This window comes from Temnothorax curvispinosus, unplaced genomic scaffold (assembly GCF_003070985.1).
Source record: "Temnothorax curvispinosus isolate PA1 unplaced genomic scaffold, ASM307098v1 QBEX01007309.1, whole genome shotgun sequence".
Lineage (NCBI taxonomy): Eukaryota > Metazoa > Arthropoda > Insecta > Hymenoptera > Formicidae > Temnothorax > Temnothorax curvispinosus.
The window spans coordinates 40,475-53,644 of record NW_020217089.1 but is presented as its reverse complement, the minus strand read 5'-3'; the positions used below and the strand labels follow the sequence as shown (position 1 = coordinate 53,644).

General features: G+C 35.7%; 2 protein-coding genes across 3 annotated transcripts; both read right to left on the bottom strand.

Annotated features, from left to right (window-relative positions):
* Positions 1-1,265: 1,265 nt before the first annotated feature.
* On the bottom strand, positions 1,266-5,304 carry LOC112456930 (elongation factor G, mitochondrial). Of its 2 annotated transcripts, none has more exons than XM_025019743.1 (9): positions 5,099-5,304; positions 4,828-4,986; positions 4,225-4,723; positions 3,869-4,133; positions 3,615-3,789; positions 3,226-3,516; positions 2,384-2,587; positions 1,942-2,253; positions 1,266-1,853 (listed from the first exon to the last, which is right to left on the bottom strand). In XM_025019743.1, exons 1-9 carry the CDS (start codon positions 5,171-5,173, stop codon positions 1,581-1,583), a joined length of 2,253 nt encoding a protein of 750 aa, XP_024875511.1. In that variant the 5' UTR covers positions 5,174-5,304; the 3' UTR covers positions 1,266-1,580. The 2 variants fall into 2 exon arrangements, with proteins under 2 accessions (XP_024875511.1, XP_024875512.1); XM_025019744.1 differs by having other exon boundaries at positions 4,828-4,983.
* A 498-nt stretch (positions 5,305-5,802) lies between these two features.
* LOC112456929 (bone morphogenetic protein receptor type-2) lies at positions 5,803-12,841 on the bottom strand. The gene is made up of 12 exons (XM_025019742.1): positions 12,642-12,841; positions 10,897-11,176; positions 10,610-10,712; positions 10,318-10,515; positions 9,944-10,180; positions 9,675-9,830; positions 9,362-9,544; positions 9,046-9,215; positions 8,782-8,977; positions 8,466-8,666; positions 8,166-8,387; positions 5,803-8,079 (listed from the first exon to the last, which is right to left on the bottom strand). The coding sequence occupies exons 2-12, from the start codon at positions 11,059-11,061 to the stop codon at positions 7,037-7,039; spliced, it is 2,874 nt and encodes a 957-aa protein (XP_024875510.1). The 5' UTR covers positions 11,062-11,176; positions 12,642-12,841; the 3' UTR covers positions 5,803-7,036.
* Between the last annotated feature and the right edge of the window lie 329 nt (positions 12,842-13,170).

Below are 13,170 nucleotides of genomic sequence, written 5' to 3'. Positions count from 1 at the left end.
CCCCGGCGATCGCGCGGCGACCGCGACCGGACAGGCGGAAACGGCGACGCGACGGCGGCCTCCCTGACGTAGTGCCCGCGCGCGACGCGCGCTCCGATCCGCTCGTGCTACGGGAACGCGAGATAGAGGGGTAACGCGGGTACGACGCGCGTCGACCACTCCCCCGTATGTCAGTGCCGCTACTGATCGCCGATCGCGCCGCCGCGCGCACCAAAATCCCGGCACAGGCGGCACACACGGACGTCACGGACACGAACGGCCGACGGACGGCGTCGCGTTTCGCGACGCGTTCTGTCGCGCGACCGCCGCGCTACCTGGAGACCTGGACGGGCGGAGGCGCCGGTTGTCATGACAACCTGATGACAACCGAGGGAGCGTCGTCCACGGGCTTAAGCCTGGTTCACGTCTATTTCTACCAATGCGGATAAACTTTAATCTCATTTTCTTCTTCTTATTTTTTTCTAATTTCAAAAATTAAGAAGAAATAATAGGAATTAAGGCCATTGCACGTAACAAAGTTTTAGTCATAATCGTAAGGCCGTAAGAAAATAGACCAATCACACTCGATTATTCTTCGAGCTCAAGGAGACTAATCGACTGTGATTGGTCTATTTTCTTACGACCTTACGATTATAACTAAAACTTTGTTACGTGCAATGGCCTTTAATCTGCATTGGTAGAAATGGACATTAGCCAATCGAGAGTCGAGGATCGCGAATTGGGGATTAGGATTAGATTTCGGCTAATTAAAATGTCGAGCTCTGCCCCGATTGGTCGAACTCTAATCTCTAATTCCCAATTTTCATAATCCTTCTTTGCACCGCGTAATTTGTTTTTTTCGCACTTCTAAATACGCACTTTAACCAAACACTGCACGGAAGAAAGATGATAATTAGGAAAAAAGCACACGAAATAAATGAAAAAAATAAATAAAAAAATGGATTACAACTTCTTTTACTATTATAATTAACACTAGAATTGCCGACGATAGAATTCTATTATTTAAATATATAAATCTTTGAAAAAAAGGACGAAAGTAGAAATTGATCAACTTAATCATTTGCATATTGCAACAAGTCATGGAAAATCTCAGAAAATACATCGTTGTATATATGAATAATCTAAAAGAAAATTACAAGTCATCATCTTGTCTGTTTTTGTAGTTCCAATCTGGAGAGTATGAAAATTATGTATATCGGTGACTGATGTTAAAAATAAATGTTACCTGAAGGGAGATAGAAAATAAATTATAACATTTTTCGCCATACATGTGCGCACAGATAGAAATTATTTTCTATATATTTATTTTATATTTTATATCACACATTTCGGACATGGACTAATATTTACAACTCATTCGATACATTTGTACACGTTAAATATATGAATTTTGCGCATTCGTCCATTTACTGTTAATCATTAATTACTATTACTAGTAATTACTTATCGGTTTACGTCGAGTGTGTTAAATATACTAGGTATAAACAATGCGTATATTGTCATAATGCACTTACAGCATTCATGATAATATTGCGCAATTTTACTAAGAAAACAAGAAATATTTATTTCACGTTTTACAGTTAATTTTTCGATTTTTGAGATTTTTCAATCACTATTCCCTGTGATTCTTGATATTGTCTAATTAGTTGTTCTTGCACTTCCGCTAAGCAAGGGCTGTACCTTGCGTACTCCATGGTAAACTCCCCTTTACCTTGCGTAGTTGATCTCAGTTCACCGGTGTAACCGAACATCTCGTTAAGTGGCACCTCTGCAATGATTGTGAACCATTCGTCTATCACTTCCGTTGAGCTTATGATTCCTTTTCTCCTGTTGATTTGTCCCAATACCAGACCCTATAAACAGACATGTAAAAAAACTGTCTAATGAAAAGTGGTAAATTATATAAATACAAAATGAGCTATATAGGCAATGTTACTCCACCTGAAATTCCTGCGGGCCCACTATTTCGACCAACATAATCGGCTCCAAAATTCGCCAGCTACCAGCTTCAAAAACATCCCTAACAGCACCTTGTGCGGCTTGGAAGAAGGAAAATTCCGAAGAATCGACACAATGGTGCATACCATCGAGTATCCTAAATTTAACTCCAGCGATTTTGTGACCACTGAGCAAACCTTTATTACACATCGCTCTGAAGCCTTTCTCTACACCCGGAATGTATTGTTTCGGGACATTGGTTCCGATAGTTTCATCCGAAAATTCAATGTTTGTATTTCTCTCAGGTGGCAAGGGCTAAAACACACATTTTTCTTAGCAAATAAAGCACGAGGACAATAAAAAAAAACAGAATGCGATATGCAATGTCAATAAATATTAATGATAAAAATCTATCTATCTAAATCTAAAACCACTTATATCATACCTCCATAATTCCAATCACGCGAGCGTACTGGCCAGCACCACCAGATTGTTTTTTATGAAGATAGTCAAATTCACAAGGTTCACATAAGGTCTCGCGGAAAGAAACTTTTGGCTTCCCAAGAATAATCGGGCAATTATATTCGCGTTCTAATCTTTGCGAGTAAATTTCCAAATGCAATTCGCCCATACCAGAAATTATGCTCTCCTGAAAAAGACAAGTTAAAAATTCGAAGTATAGGTTCCAATGGAAATCCGCACGAATATAGAGAACGGGCTAACTAAGAACCAAGCGCGGTAAATAATACGCGAAAGTTTTATTTATATTTTTATTTTACATATTTTCCAATCTTTGACTGTGCGCCGACTAGATAATAGTACGCGTAATATTACAACTAATAATAGGTTATTGCAATAAATATTACCACATTCCTCAGTGGTAGCCGAATTGGTACGACACCTTCACGGAATGAAGGAAGTTCCAGGTTTAAACCCTGGCTGAGGTAATATTTTTCGCAATGATTTCTTTAGTTATTTAGATGCAAGCAGCATCAAAAATTAAATCGAATCGAGGTGTAGAGGGTGGGGGATTTTACTACTCCAACCGGAGCTGTGTTTCAAGTCTGACAAATCTAATCGGCGCGCAGTCAAAGGTTGGAAAATATGTAAAATAAAAATATAAATAAAACTTTCGCGCATCATTTACCGCGCTTGATTTTTAGTTAGCCCGTTTCCTACATTCGTGCGCGGACAAGTTAAAAAATACAAATCTCAAAAATATTTGAACTAATTCAAAGATTCTTCTTCAAAGATATTTGAAGCAAAAAGTGATATAAAAAATGTTACCTTATTATCTGTGTCATAGTGGAAACGCAAGGTTGGATCTTCCTTGGTAAATCGACCAATACCTTTAGCGAAATTATCTCGATCTTTTGAATTCTTTGTTTGTACAGACATAGATACCACAGGATCGGGAACATACATTGATTCCATCGACAAATCCAGTTTAGAATCTCTGACAAAAGTATCGCCAGATGCACAATCTACGCCGAATAAAGCAAAAATATCTCCCGCATAAACTTCTGTAACATCTTCCATTTCATCTGAATGAAGTCGAACTAATTTTTGAGCTCGTACCTGAAATATGTATAATTAATAATTAACATGGCATTTTTTTAAATACTTTACAATAGTAAATTATAAAGAAAGTATTGCATATATACATATATAATTACCTTCTTTCGTGTTCTTGTGTTATATAAATTTTCTGATTTCCTTAACATTCCTTGGTAACAACGGAAATATGTTAATTGACCGAATCTGCCAGCCTCCAACTTAAAAGCCAATCCAACAAAAGGTTTTTTGTCATCACGACTAGGGTCCAGTAAAACTTTAATAGATTCGCCGTCGCTAAAGTCAAATAAAATTTGTTTTCAGATATATATTGGTATTTATCAAACAAAATATCATATCGATACAAAAAGCTTACTCAGATTTTTCTTCAAGAGCATAATTCTGGACTTCTCCTGGATTTGGTAAGTAGTTTATTACCGCATCTAATAACGGCTGAACCCCCTTATTCTTTAACGCAGTACCAACCAGCACAGGTGTAAACTTTCTTTTCAAACAACTCCTACGTATGGCATCCATAATATCTTTCTCAGTTATTTTTGTATCGTTTAAATACAATTCACCAAATGTATCGTCTGCATTGCTTAAGTGCTCGATTAATTCTTGCCTCCTTTCATTTGCCTCTAATCAACATGATGCAAATTTAGTAACTTTATAAATTAAAAACTTAAGAATGCAAATGTGCCAATATGAATTATTATTTTATGCGAATACCTGCATTCATATCCTTTGGAATTTCATCTTCCCTAATATTTTCCCCAAAATTCCCTTCAAAATACATGGCCTTCTGGGCAATTAAATCAATTATGCCCTTTGTATTACTTTCCAGGCCAATCGGTAACTGTATGAATGCAGCATTGTGATGGAGTTTGCTCCTCATCTGCTGCAGGACTCTCTTTGGATTCGCGCCCATTCTATCCAGCTTATTGATAAACGCTAAGCAAGGTACGTTGTATCTCTTCATCTGTCGATTCACAGTCAGTGTCTGTGACTGGACGCCACCTACGGCGCAGAGGACGAGGATTGCACCGTCCAAGACTCGCAGAGCTCTTTCGACTTCCACCGTAAAATCCACGTGTCCTGGTGTATCAATGATATTGATATTATGATCCTTCCATAATGTATATGTAGCAGCGGACTGAATGGTGATGCCTCTTTGCCTTTCCAATTCCATGCTGTCCATAGTTGCACCCACATTATCTTTTCCTTTTACCTGACATTGAAAAGAAGTTATATTTCTGATCTACTTTATGAAAATACTTTTTATCATAGCTTGCCCACAAAGACACATGTGTAATGATTAAATTTTAGCCCTACCTCGTGCATCTCCGATATTCTACCAGTGTAAAACAGGATACGTTCGGTTAACGTAGTTTTTCCGGAATCGATGTGAGCCGATATACCGATGTTCCTAAGCTTCTCCAACGGTTTGTGCTCGGCGAATTTGGCGTGCGATGCCAAAAATCGCACATTCTGCTAGAGAAATTACACGATAGAGTAAATCATACTGAAATTTCCGCGTCGTTGACGTTATGCAAAAACGATTAAAATTCACGATCTAAGAATATGAAGAGGTTAAGAATCTTACTCCATAAATACACGGTCGCAGCTTCGACAGCTGATGCAAATTGACGTTGCGGCTTAAAAGAGTCACGATAGTCATGATTAGCAATTTATTTTAAAAACAAACACTTTTTACAGATGAAATCTTCCTTGTGAGAAAATTAATTTGGTACGATTCCACGTGAGACACCCACAGCGTCCAGCCCTGCCGATCACCGCGATCAACCATCAACCGCGATCATGCTACCCGAAGTCCCGAAGTAGGTTTTTATGACGTCACGTATCAAAGACATGTATTTGATTAAATAAAAAACCTACTTTTTATATATATAAATTACGCATAATTCGAAATGAATTATGCTATTAATTACATAAATTGTATATTAAATCATAATTATTTATAATTTTCTACATTACTTTAATTCTTTATTTATATCGAAATGTTAAGAAACACATTACGAATTTTTAATGAAAAAAAAAAATTAAGAACATTTAATAACGGATAAAAAAAATATATTTTATTGAATAAAATAAACATTAAACTTTTATGAAAGATGTTTGTATGTACAAGAATTTATAAAAGTGTAGAAAGTTCATAATTTTACAAATGTACGTTAAGAAATTTTTTTTTAAGACCTAAAACCTCTTCAGAAAAATTGTTCTAATTTATCTCATAAACATTCCATTAGTATATAAATATTGGCATAGTTTCAAATAAAAGAACAAAAATTGCTGACAGAAGACATACTTTATTATGAATTGCATTATTGCATAATCATATTCATCTTAATTTTGTCAATAATAACATATGTCGTATACGATAAAGTATCGCAAAATGTATAACATAAGAATTTACGATATCTTCAACATAATATAACATAACAAGTACGTTTAACGCATTTGAATAATCTTTTTTCTTTATACTATAGATATTTACAATGAGCTCACAGGATCAGGAAAAATAATTTTCATATAACCCGATACAATTATACTTTGTGCTCAAATATATCTTTTTACTATTTCTACTTTATAATTACAATCACCTATATTAATATCCATGGCTTTGTATTAATTGTAGATTTATATATATCTGATAAATATCGTTGCATATTAATGAACAAACTTGTTGCACAATGGGTTTAAAAACTTAAATTATACTTTATAATATGTATGAAGAAGTAAATACAGTCTCTCCTCTCAGTGAAGAGAAAGCATATAAAATCGATAACAAAAGAATTAACTTTACGTACTTTCGTCCATGATTTCACAAAGTCTTTGAGCTAATAATATCAGATGGAGAATATTCTATAAGTATTGACATTTTAAGAGATTGTTTAACATTACACAGAGATTATGTCTTTTAAACGCTGTGGAAAAAAATAAAAGACAATTATACATCGAGATGTTAACAATATCTTATAATGTGATGTAAATGTTAATATTGATTGTCCATGTTTATTTAATTACACTGGAAATTCATTAATTCTATTAAATCGAAAAGAACATTGAGAATATAAAGAAGATAATTCACAAATATCATATATATGAAAGCAATTTTATGATGAATAAACTTATTTCACAGAATCCGGCGCATATAGATTACGTCAATTTGATTTTCTATTTTCTATCTTATAATTGTTATGTGCACTTGTCATACCCAATCATCTACTTCGTCAAAAGCATCCATTACGCACAAAGTACGCTATCAATATAACGTGACAAATAAATCGAGTAGCACGAGCTTTCGAGTATGTTCCTATTTCTTTTAAATTTCATCGATTAAATTGTTAAAATTTAATGTCTATATCGTAGTAATATATTTTGCATCGAGTATAAAATCTTACTTATTCTTATACACAAATTCTGTACATAAAATTGAAGCTGAAGGAAGGTACCTTACAGTATTCATTCTTTTCTGACTATATTATAGACATAAAGACTTTACAAATACATCGATATCTGATTAGAAGCACGTAACATTTTTGGTACCAAGTTTCGTTGGTGAATGTTTCCCATCACTATCACCGAGATCCATACCAAATGGCACAGAATTCCAAATGGCTTTGTCACTTTGATCGTCCTCCTCGTTCAGTATATTGCACATCATGCGATCGTCGTAAAGCGAGAATCGCGCCGTTGATTGTGCACGACCGCGAATTTTCCTAACAGACGGCGGTAAATCACCGGGCGTTTTTATTCTCATATGCGGATCCTTCAGTGCGTTGTTTACATTGGAACCCACGTTAAAGACTTCGTTAAATTTATCTATGCTTTCTTGCCTGCTTAGGTTATTTTCTCGCTTCTTGTTTCTTAAATTTACAAGTGGCAAAGTGGAAGGACGCGCGTTAGATGTCGTGTTATCACTCTCGTACTGCTTTTGCTTCCTCATTTGTGCGGTATTTTTATCATTCTTCTCTACCGGCATCGCTGAAGTAGAAGTCTTACCAATGATACCATTTACATACTTTCCCCCAGGGGAGATCGTTACGTTCGTTTCAACAATTTTAATTTGGACATTTTGCTTCGATAATAAATTTGACTTAGAATCTTCCCTATCTATTTGGTATCTGCTGTACGGATACATTTTCTTGTTGATGAGCAATTTCTTTAAATTCGGCCAGGCAAATAATTTTTTCCGCGGGCTCTCTTGGAGAGACGTGTCCTGTATATTCGTCTGCTTTCGCTTACCGTACGAAGATGAACTTTCGTCGGAAATTACATTTTGAACATACGGTATAGGCGTTGCCGGCCTAAGCTGCGTTAATTGAGTGGTATGTTGACTTAAGTAATCGTGCGAAACTAAGCCTTGTGCTTCTGTACCAGTTTTGTATTGATCGTTACACGCATGCTTTAGTGATTTATCGACGAGAACGTTACCGTTACAACCTAAGTCTTCCAACGAATCCGATTGTAACATTAAATTTCTTTCCATACATGGATTTCTGCCTTGATACGGCTGAAGCGTTTGAGTATGATTATATGTCGCTACTTCGTTCGAATTTTTGACTGAAACAGATTATGGAAGTTGGTTGAAAAATGAGATAAGAATATAAAATGAATAACATATATAAATACTGATATTAATTACTTACAACTGTGTTCATGAGCAACGCTGTCAGATGGTGATAATGTAACTAAGTTTTCAGCTATTGCACTGTCGTTTGTATTACTATCTTGCATCATATTTAATGCAAGTTGAACAACATGTACATTATCATGATGCGAGGACTCACTATAAAGACTGTTTGTCGTTGAAGGCACTAAGGTGCAGTGAGAATTCACCATTGGACTTCCATCGGTAAAGTGCATTGTTACTACAATGTTTTTTCTTTTAGAAAATGTCTTTTAGAATATGAATAATCATAGTTGCTAAATATCGGTAAATGCATTACCACGATGAGACTGCAGCTCTGAAAGTCGTTCTTCTATACACAAAGCAGTTAAACGAGCTTCAGCATCAGCATCCCAGCAATCTTCTATAGTTTCCTTAATCAAGCGCACTCCTGGTCTATCTACTAAGTTACCTTCTAAAAGTGGTCTGGCTTTATTACGCGATACTAAGACTTGCATCTGTTCGAAAGTTGGATGAAGACCTAAATTGTAAATAAAAATATTTTATAATTAAATTAAATATAAAATTTAATAACAGTATCAAAATAGTGCCAATGAATATGTATTACGATTTTCAGAAATATTTCATGTACTTACCTATTTCGTTTTCGTATGGCTGTTTATATTGCGGCACGTCCGACCCAGGAATATAAATATCGGAACATCTTGTGACAAGTTCCCAAAGAACTAAACCCATCGCATAAACATCTATCTGTTTCAAAGAACTTTCGCAGTCGCGTAAATTAACAGCACCGTCCAACACTTCTGGCGCCATGTATCTCAGAGTACCCACCTAGTGTGACAGGTTTTGATAGAGATTTGAATTGTAGAAGATATAATCTTAGATATTTAGATGCTCACGTCATTAATTGATTTTAATTCGGCATGTTGCTCCTCTCCATTAGCATAATACTTAGATCCAGAGATTTGAACTGCCAATCCCAAATCACAAATACAGCAAGTACCATCAGCTTTAATTAATATATTCCTTGAATTTATATCCCTATGTGCAATGCATGGCTTGAACTTGTCTAGAAATCAATATTTATATAAATATTAATACTCGAATGTCTCATTATAATTTATATATAAATTATAATTTAATGAAAAACAGTAATAAATAAAAAATGTTTTAAATATTTTTATCCTTTCTGAGAAGAAGTAGTGTAATACGTACCACCTTTGCGTATATCCGTATGTAAATAAGCAAGTCCTTTAACTACAGAAAGACTCATTTTGCAGAATGTATTCCAGTCAATAGTGTGCCCTCGTAAGAATTCTGTTAAACTACCACCAGGAGCAAAACTGAGTACCAAAAGGTATTCAATACTATCTTCCATGCTTATTCTTTCGTCCACACCTAATACGAGAATATAAATTGAACTTTATATTCTGATATTAAACATTCAAATATTAAAAAAGAAAATCTTTTCATATTATTGTTACTTTTAGTATAATTCATTCTAAGTTCAATAAAAAAGATTGCTAACCATAATAACTTAATAACGATGGATGCTCCATAAAAGGTAGACAGTAAGTATCCCTTTCATTCTGAAAATAATTGCGGTAGTGCGATGGATATATTTTAACTGCAACATCTTGATCTCCCATACTGCCCTGCCAAACTGATCCATATCGTCCTTGACCTGCAATTATAATATGATTATAATTATAATAAATAAATTTGAGCATTTATACCAATTACAATATTTAATAGATAAAGATCCTTGAGTTCATTGAATGCTTAGTAAGTACATACCTACAATATTTGCAAGTTTCAAGTGGTCAACTGTATAAGTACCAGTTCTTAATGCTGTGCTATCCATGAACTGATCGTTATAAGATAATGGCTTTCCTAATCTTAGTAAAATATTGTTGTGATACGTTCTGTATATAATCATCACTATAGTACATATTACTAGCAATGTACACGCTATGACGATTACTATAATAAGAATCCATCGTTCAGAGTTTGACTGTTCAAGATATTCTGTAGCTGGAAAATATTAGAAAATGAAAATATATTTTTTGGTTCTATTACTTCTATAAAATATAAAACTCTAAAAACAAAAATAATATAATTTATTTTATCTGTGATAATTAATTGCTATTAATATACTGCTGCTATCTTACTTGGCTGACTTTTTTGTGAAGAAAGAGGATTAAATATCTTATTATCCGAATCGGCAAGATTGGAGCTTGTAATATTGAGATTACAAAAATCTCCATGACAGCAACAAAATTTTGTATTGTTCAAGGCTTTTGTAGATCTCTGGAGTGCAACGCATTCTGTATTTTCACATTTTTGTTCACCAGACTGTTTCCAACAACCTAGTCCACATCAAGCAATAATGTAACATTATAATTAATAGTATTTATGAATAAGCATTTATATATTTATAATAAACTTCTATACGATATATACCTTGAGACAAAATAGTTATTTCAGTGCCATTTGCCGTTTTATCTTCTTGCCATAAGGCATGACAGAAATTATTACATATCTCAAATTTGATATCTTCATTTATCTGAAAGACAAATATTTTGTTATAAATATTAGCAGTTAATGTAAGCGTATTGTTTACAACTAAAATAGTATGATAGCTCTTTTATCTATTAACAATAAACTTTGCAAAATACAATTCCAGAATTGTAATTTTGTTCAAAAAAACACATTAGCTTATTACAAATTTATTTTATTGCACGACCTACATTGTGGTCATTGGATGTGTCCTCAGGTACGCCTGCTGAAATCTGCTTCGAAGAAAGACTTTCAACATTTTTCTTCCTACTGGCACATCTCCTAATAGCATTGATAGGGGCTAAGCTTATGCCACACAGCAGTGTGATCAGCACGATTGATACAATGGCTCTCATTGTGCTTTAGCAGGTCTCTTGAACCAGAACCACTTCAACAGAAGCAGAGCTCCTTAAGAATTGGCATCTTTCATCGCAGTAATATACAACGCTGCCATTGAGATTCTGAGTTCATCTGCTCGTCATATATAATGCAGAAAAAAGAGACTAATAAATAATTAATAAAATTAAATTGAAAAAGATAGTATGTTAGTTTTTTTTCTCATTTATATTTTTACTTTTAACGACATGAGAGAATTATTATAAAAAAATGTTATTGATCTCTATGATCTCTAAAGACAATGAAAATATCTTGGATTTACGTTTGAAAAAATTGTCACGTATGAAGTACGAGGGTAAGTCAATAATTATCTGTATTCCATTTCTATAATTTATTAGAACAGTAATATATTATAGAAAACATAAAAATACATCATTTTTTAACATAGTCCCCCTGTTATTTAATGCACTTGTTCCAGCGTTCTACAAGCTTACATATACCCACGAAAAAATAAAATGTTTTTGATTTGTTCCTCAGCCATGTATGAACTACTTCTTGTTAGTCTGTAGCAAATCGACGACCTCTTAAGGAATCTTTAAGTGGACCAAACAAATGGTAATCTGAAGAAGCGAGATCTGGACTGTATGTAGCATTGAACAGTGTGAACAGCAGTATTTGGGCATATATTAGGCCTGTTCTTTGTGTCGTTGCACTAGACTGCACTAAAACTTTCTATCTCGCTTTTCCCAAACTTCAAAAATATCTATTTTCTAAATAGATTATCTATTTTTTAAATACAACCGAGTGTACACTAGATCAGCTACAAAGAACAGTACGCATGGTTAAATGGACAAACCAAAAACATTTTCTTCCGAATTTTCTTCCCAGGGTATATGCAAGTTTGTAGAACGCTGAAACAAGCGCATTGAAAAGCAAGGGGAGTATGTTAATAAAAATAACGTAATTGTATGTTCTCTACTGTTGTTCAAAATTATATTCTAAATTATAGGAACAGAATGCGGATAATTATTGACTCTCGTACATTCATTCTGTATCTCGACTAACGTCGGTCTACACGCCAGACATTCAATAACTTATGTTAATCGCGTTACGCAAAATAGATTAATTTTTTTAACTTTTATCAACGCGAATATACATATGACGCATACACTCAACAAACACTGTTATTTTTTTTTTTTTTTGCAACATACTGTCAATTCTTAGATCCAATCCCCGATGACTACGCGCGGTAATCCTCGCAGGCGTTACGAGCTCTCCCGTGGCGTTGTATGACGCAAATTTAACAGCCAGAAAGTAATGCGACTAATGCGAGATCTCATCTGTGGCATGACTGATTAATCGGAGTTCCTTTACGCGGTCAGGCAGACGCGATATCGAGCGGTCGGGAAACGGTGGGAGCGCTTAACGACGCGGTTGGGAGTGCGTAAAGTGCGTTACGACGTCGCGGCGACGTACGTCCGGGGGACTCCTCGCATCCGCGTCCCGCGGGAAATCCGTGGGAAAAAAAAATGGAAAAGGAGAAACACGCACGAGCGCGCGTTACGTGCATTGCAAACGAAGAGCGGCCACACGCACTTACGTTCTGCCGGTTCTGCTCGGCGGTCCTCGTGGAAGCCCGATGCGGTTCACGCGCGTTAATGTAGTCGCCGTAGTCGGGCGCGACATCGCACCATCCCCCTCAAAACGCTGCCGAGCGCACTTGAAATGAGCGTCGCGTGAATACTCAATACTCGTATATTTGACAGGCAGCCCGTGTCCATTGAGTCGCGTCTCGATCGCGCGTTCGTAAACGCATCGACGGCGGCGCGCGGCGGCTGTGCTTAAGCCGGTATTCATTGGCTGCGTTCCTTTTGATGCTTTCAGCGCTGTAAGCATTATTCTATCTCCGTTGCACATTGAATATCAAATAGAGATGGAGCGACGCTTTCAGCGCTGAAAGCGTCAAAAGGAACGCAGCCATATAGGCTGCGGTCCATTTGACGCTACAAATGGCCATGTTCAGCAGATACAACTGTTGAGTTCGTCTTATCAACACTGCGTTGATTGGTTGGTTCTAAAAGTAAGAGCCAATCACGTTCGACTGCTACTGAGCGGCTAAGGGTCGACAG

Excerpts from the sequence above, each read along its gene's own strand:
- LOC112456930 (XM_025019743.1), bottom strand. The coding sequence starts at position 5,173 with ATGACTATCGTGACTCTTTTAAGCCGCAACGTCAATTTGCATCAGCTG. Across the intron at positions 2,588-3,225 it reads ACTATGACACAGATAATAAG|GAGAGCATAATTTCTGGTAT; the intron begins GTAACATTTTTT and ends TGTCTTTTTCAG. Across the intron at positions 1,854-1,941 it reads TGGGCCCGCAGGAATTTCAG|GGTCTGGTATTGGGACAAAT; the intron begins GTGGAGTAACAT and ends GTCTGTTTATAG.
- LOC112456929 (XM_025019742.1), bottom strand. The coding sequence starts at position 11,061 with ATGAGAGCCATTGTATCAATCGTGCTGATCACACTGCTGTGTGGCATA. Across the intron at positions 8,667-8,781 it reads GCCATACGAAAACGAAATAG|GTCTTCATCCAACTTTCGAA; the intron begins GTAAGTACATGA and ends TTTACAATTTAG. Across the intron at positions 8,080-8,165 it reads CGTTGCTCATGAACACAGTT|TCAAAAATTCGAACGAAGTA; the intron begins GTAAGTAATTAA and ends AATCTGTTTCAG.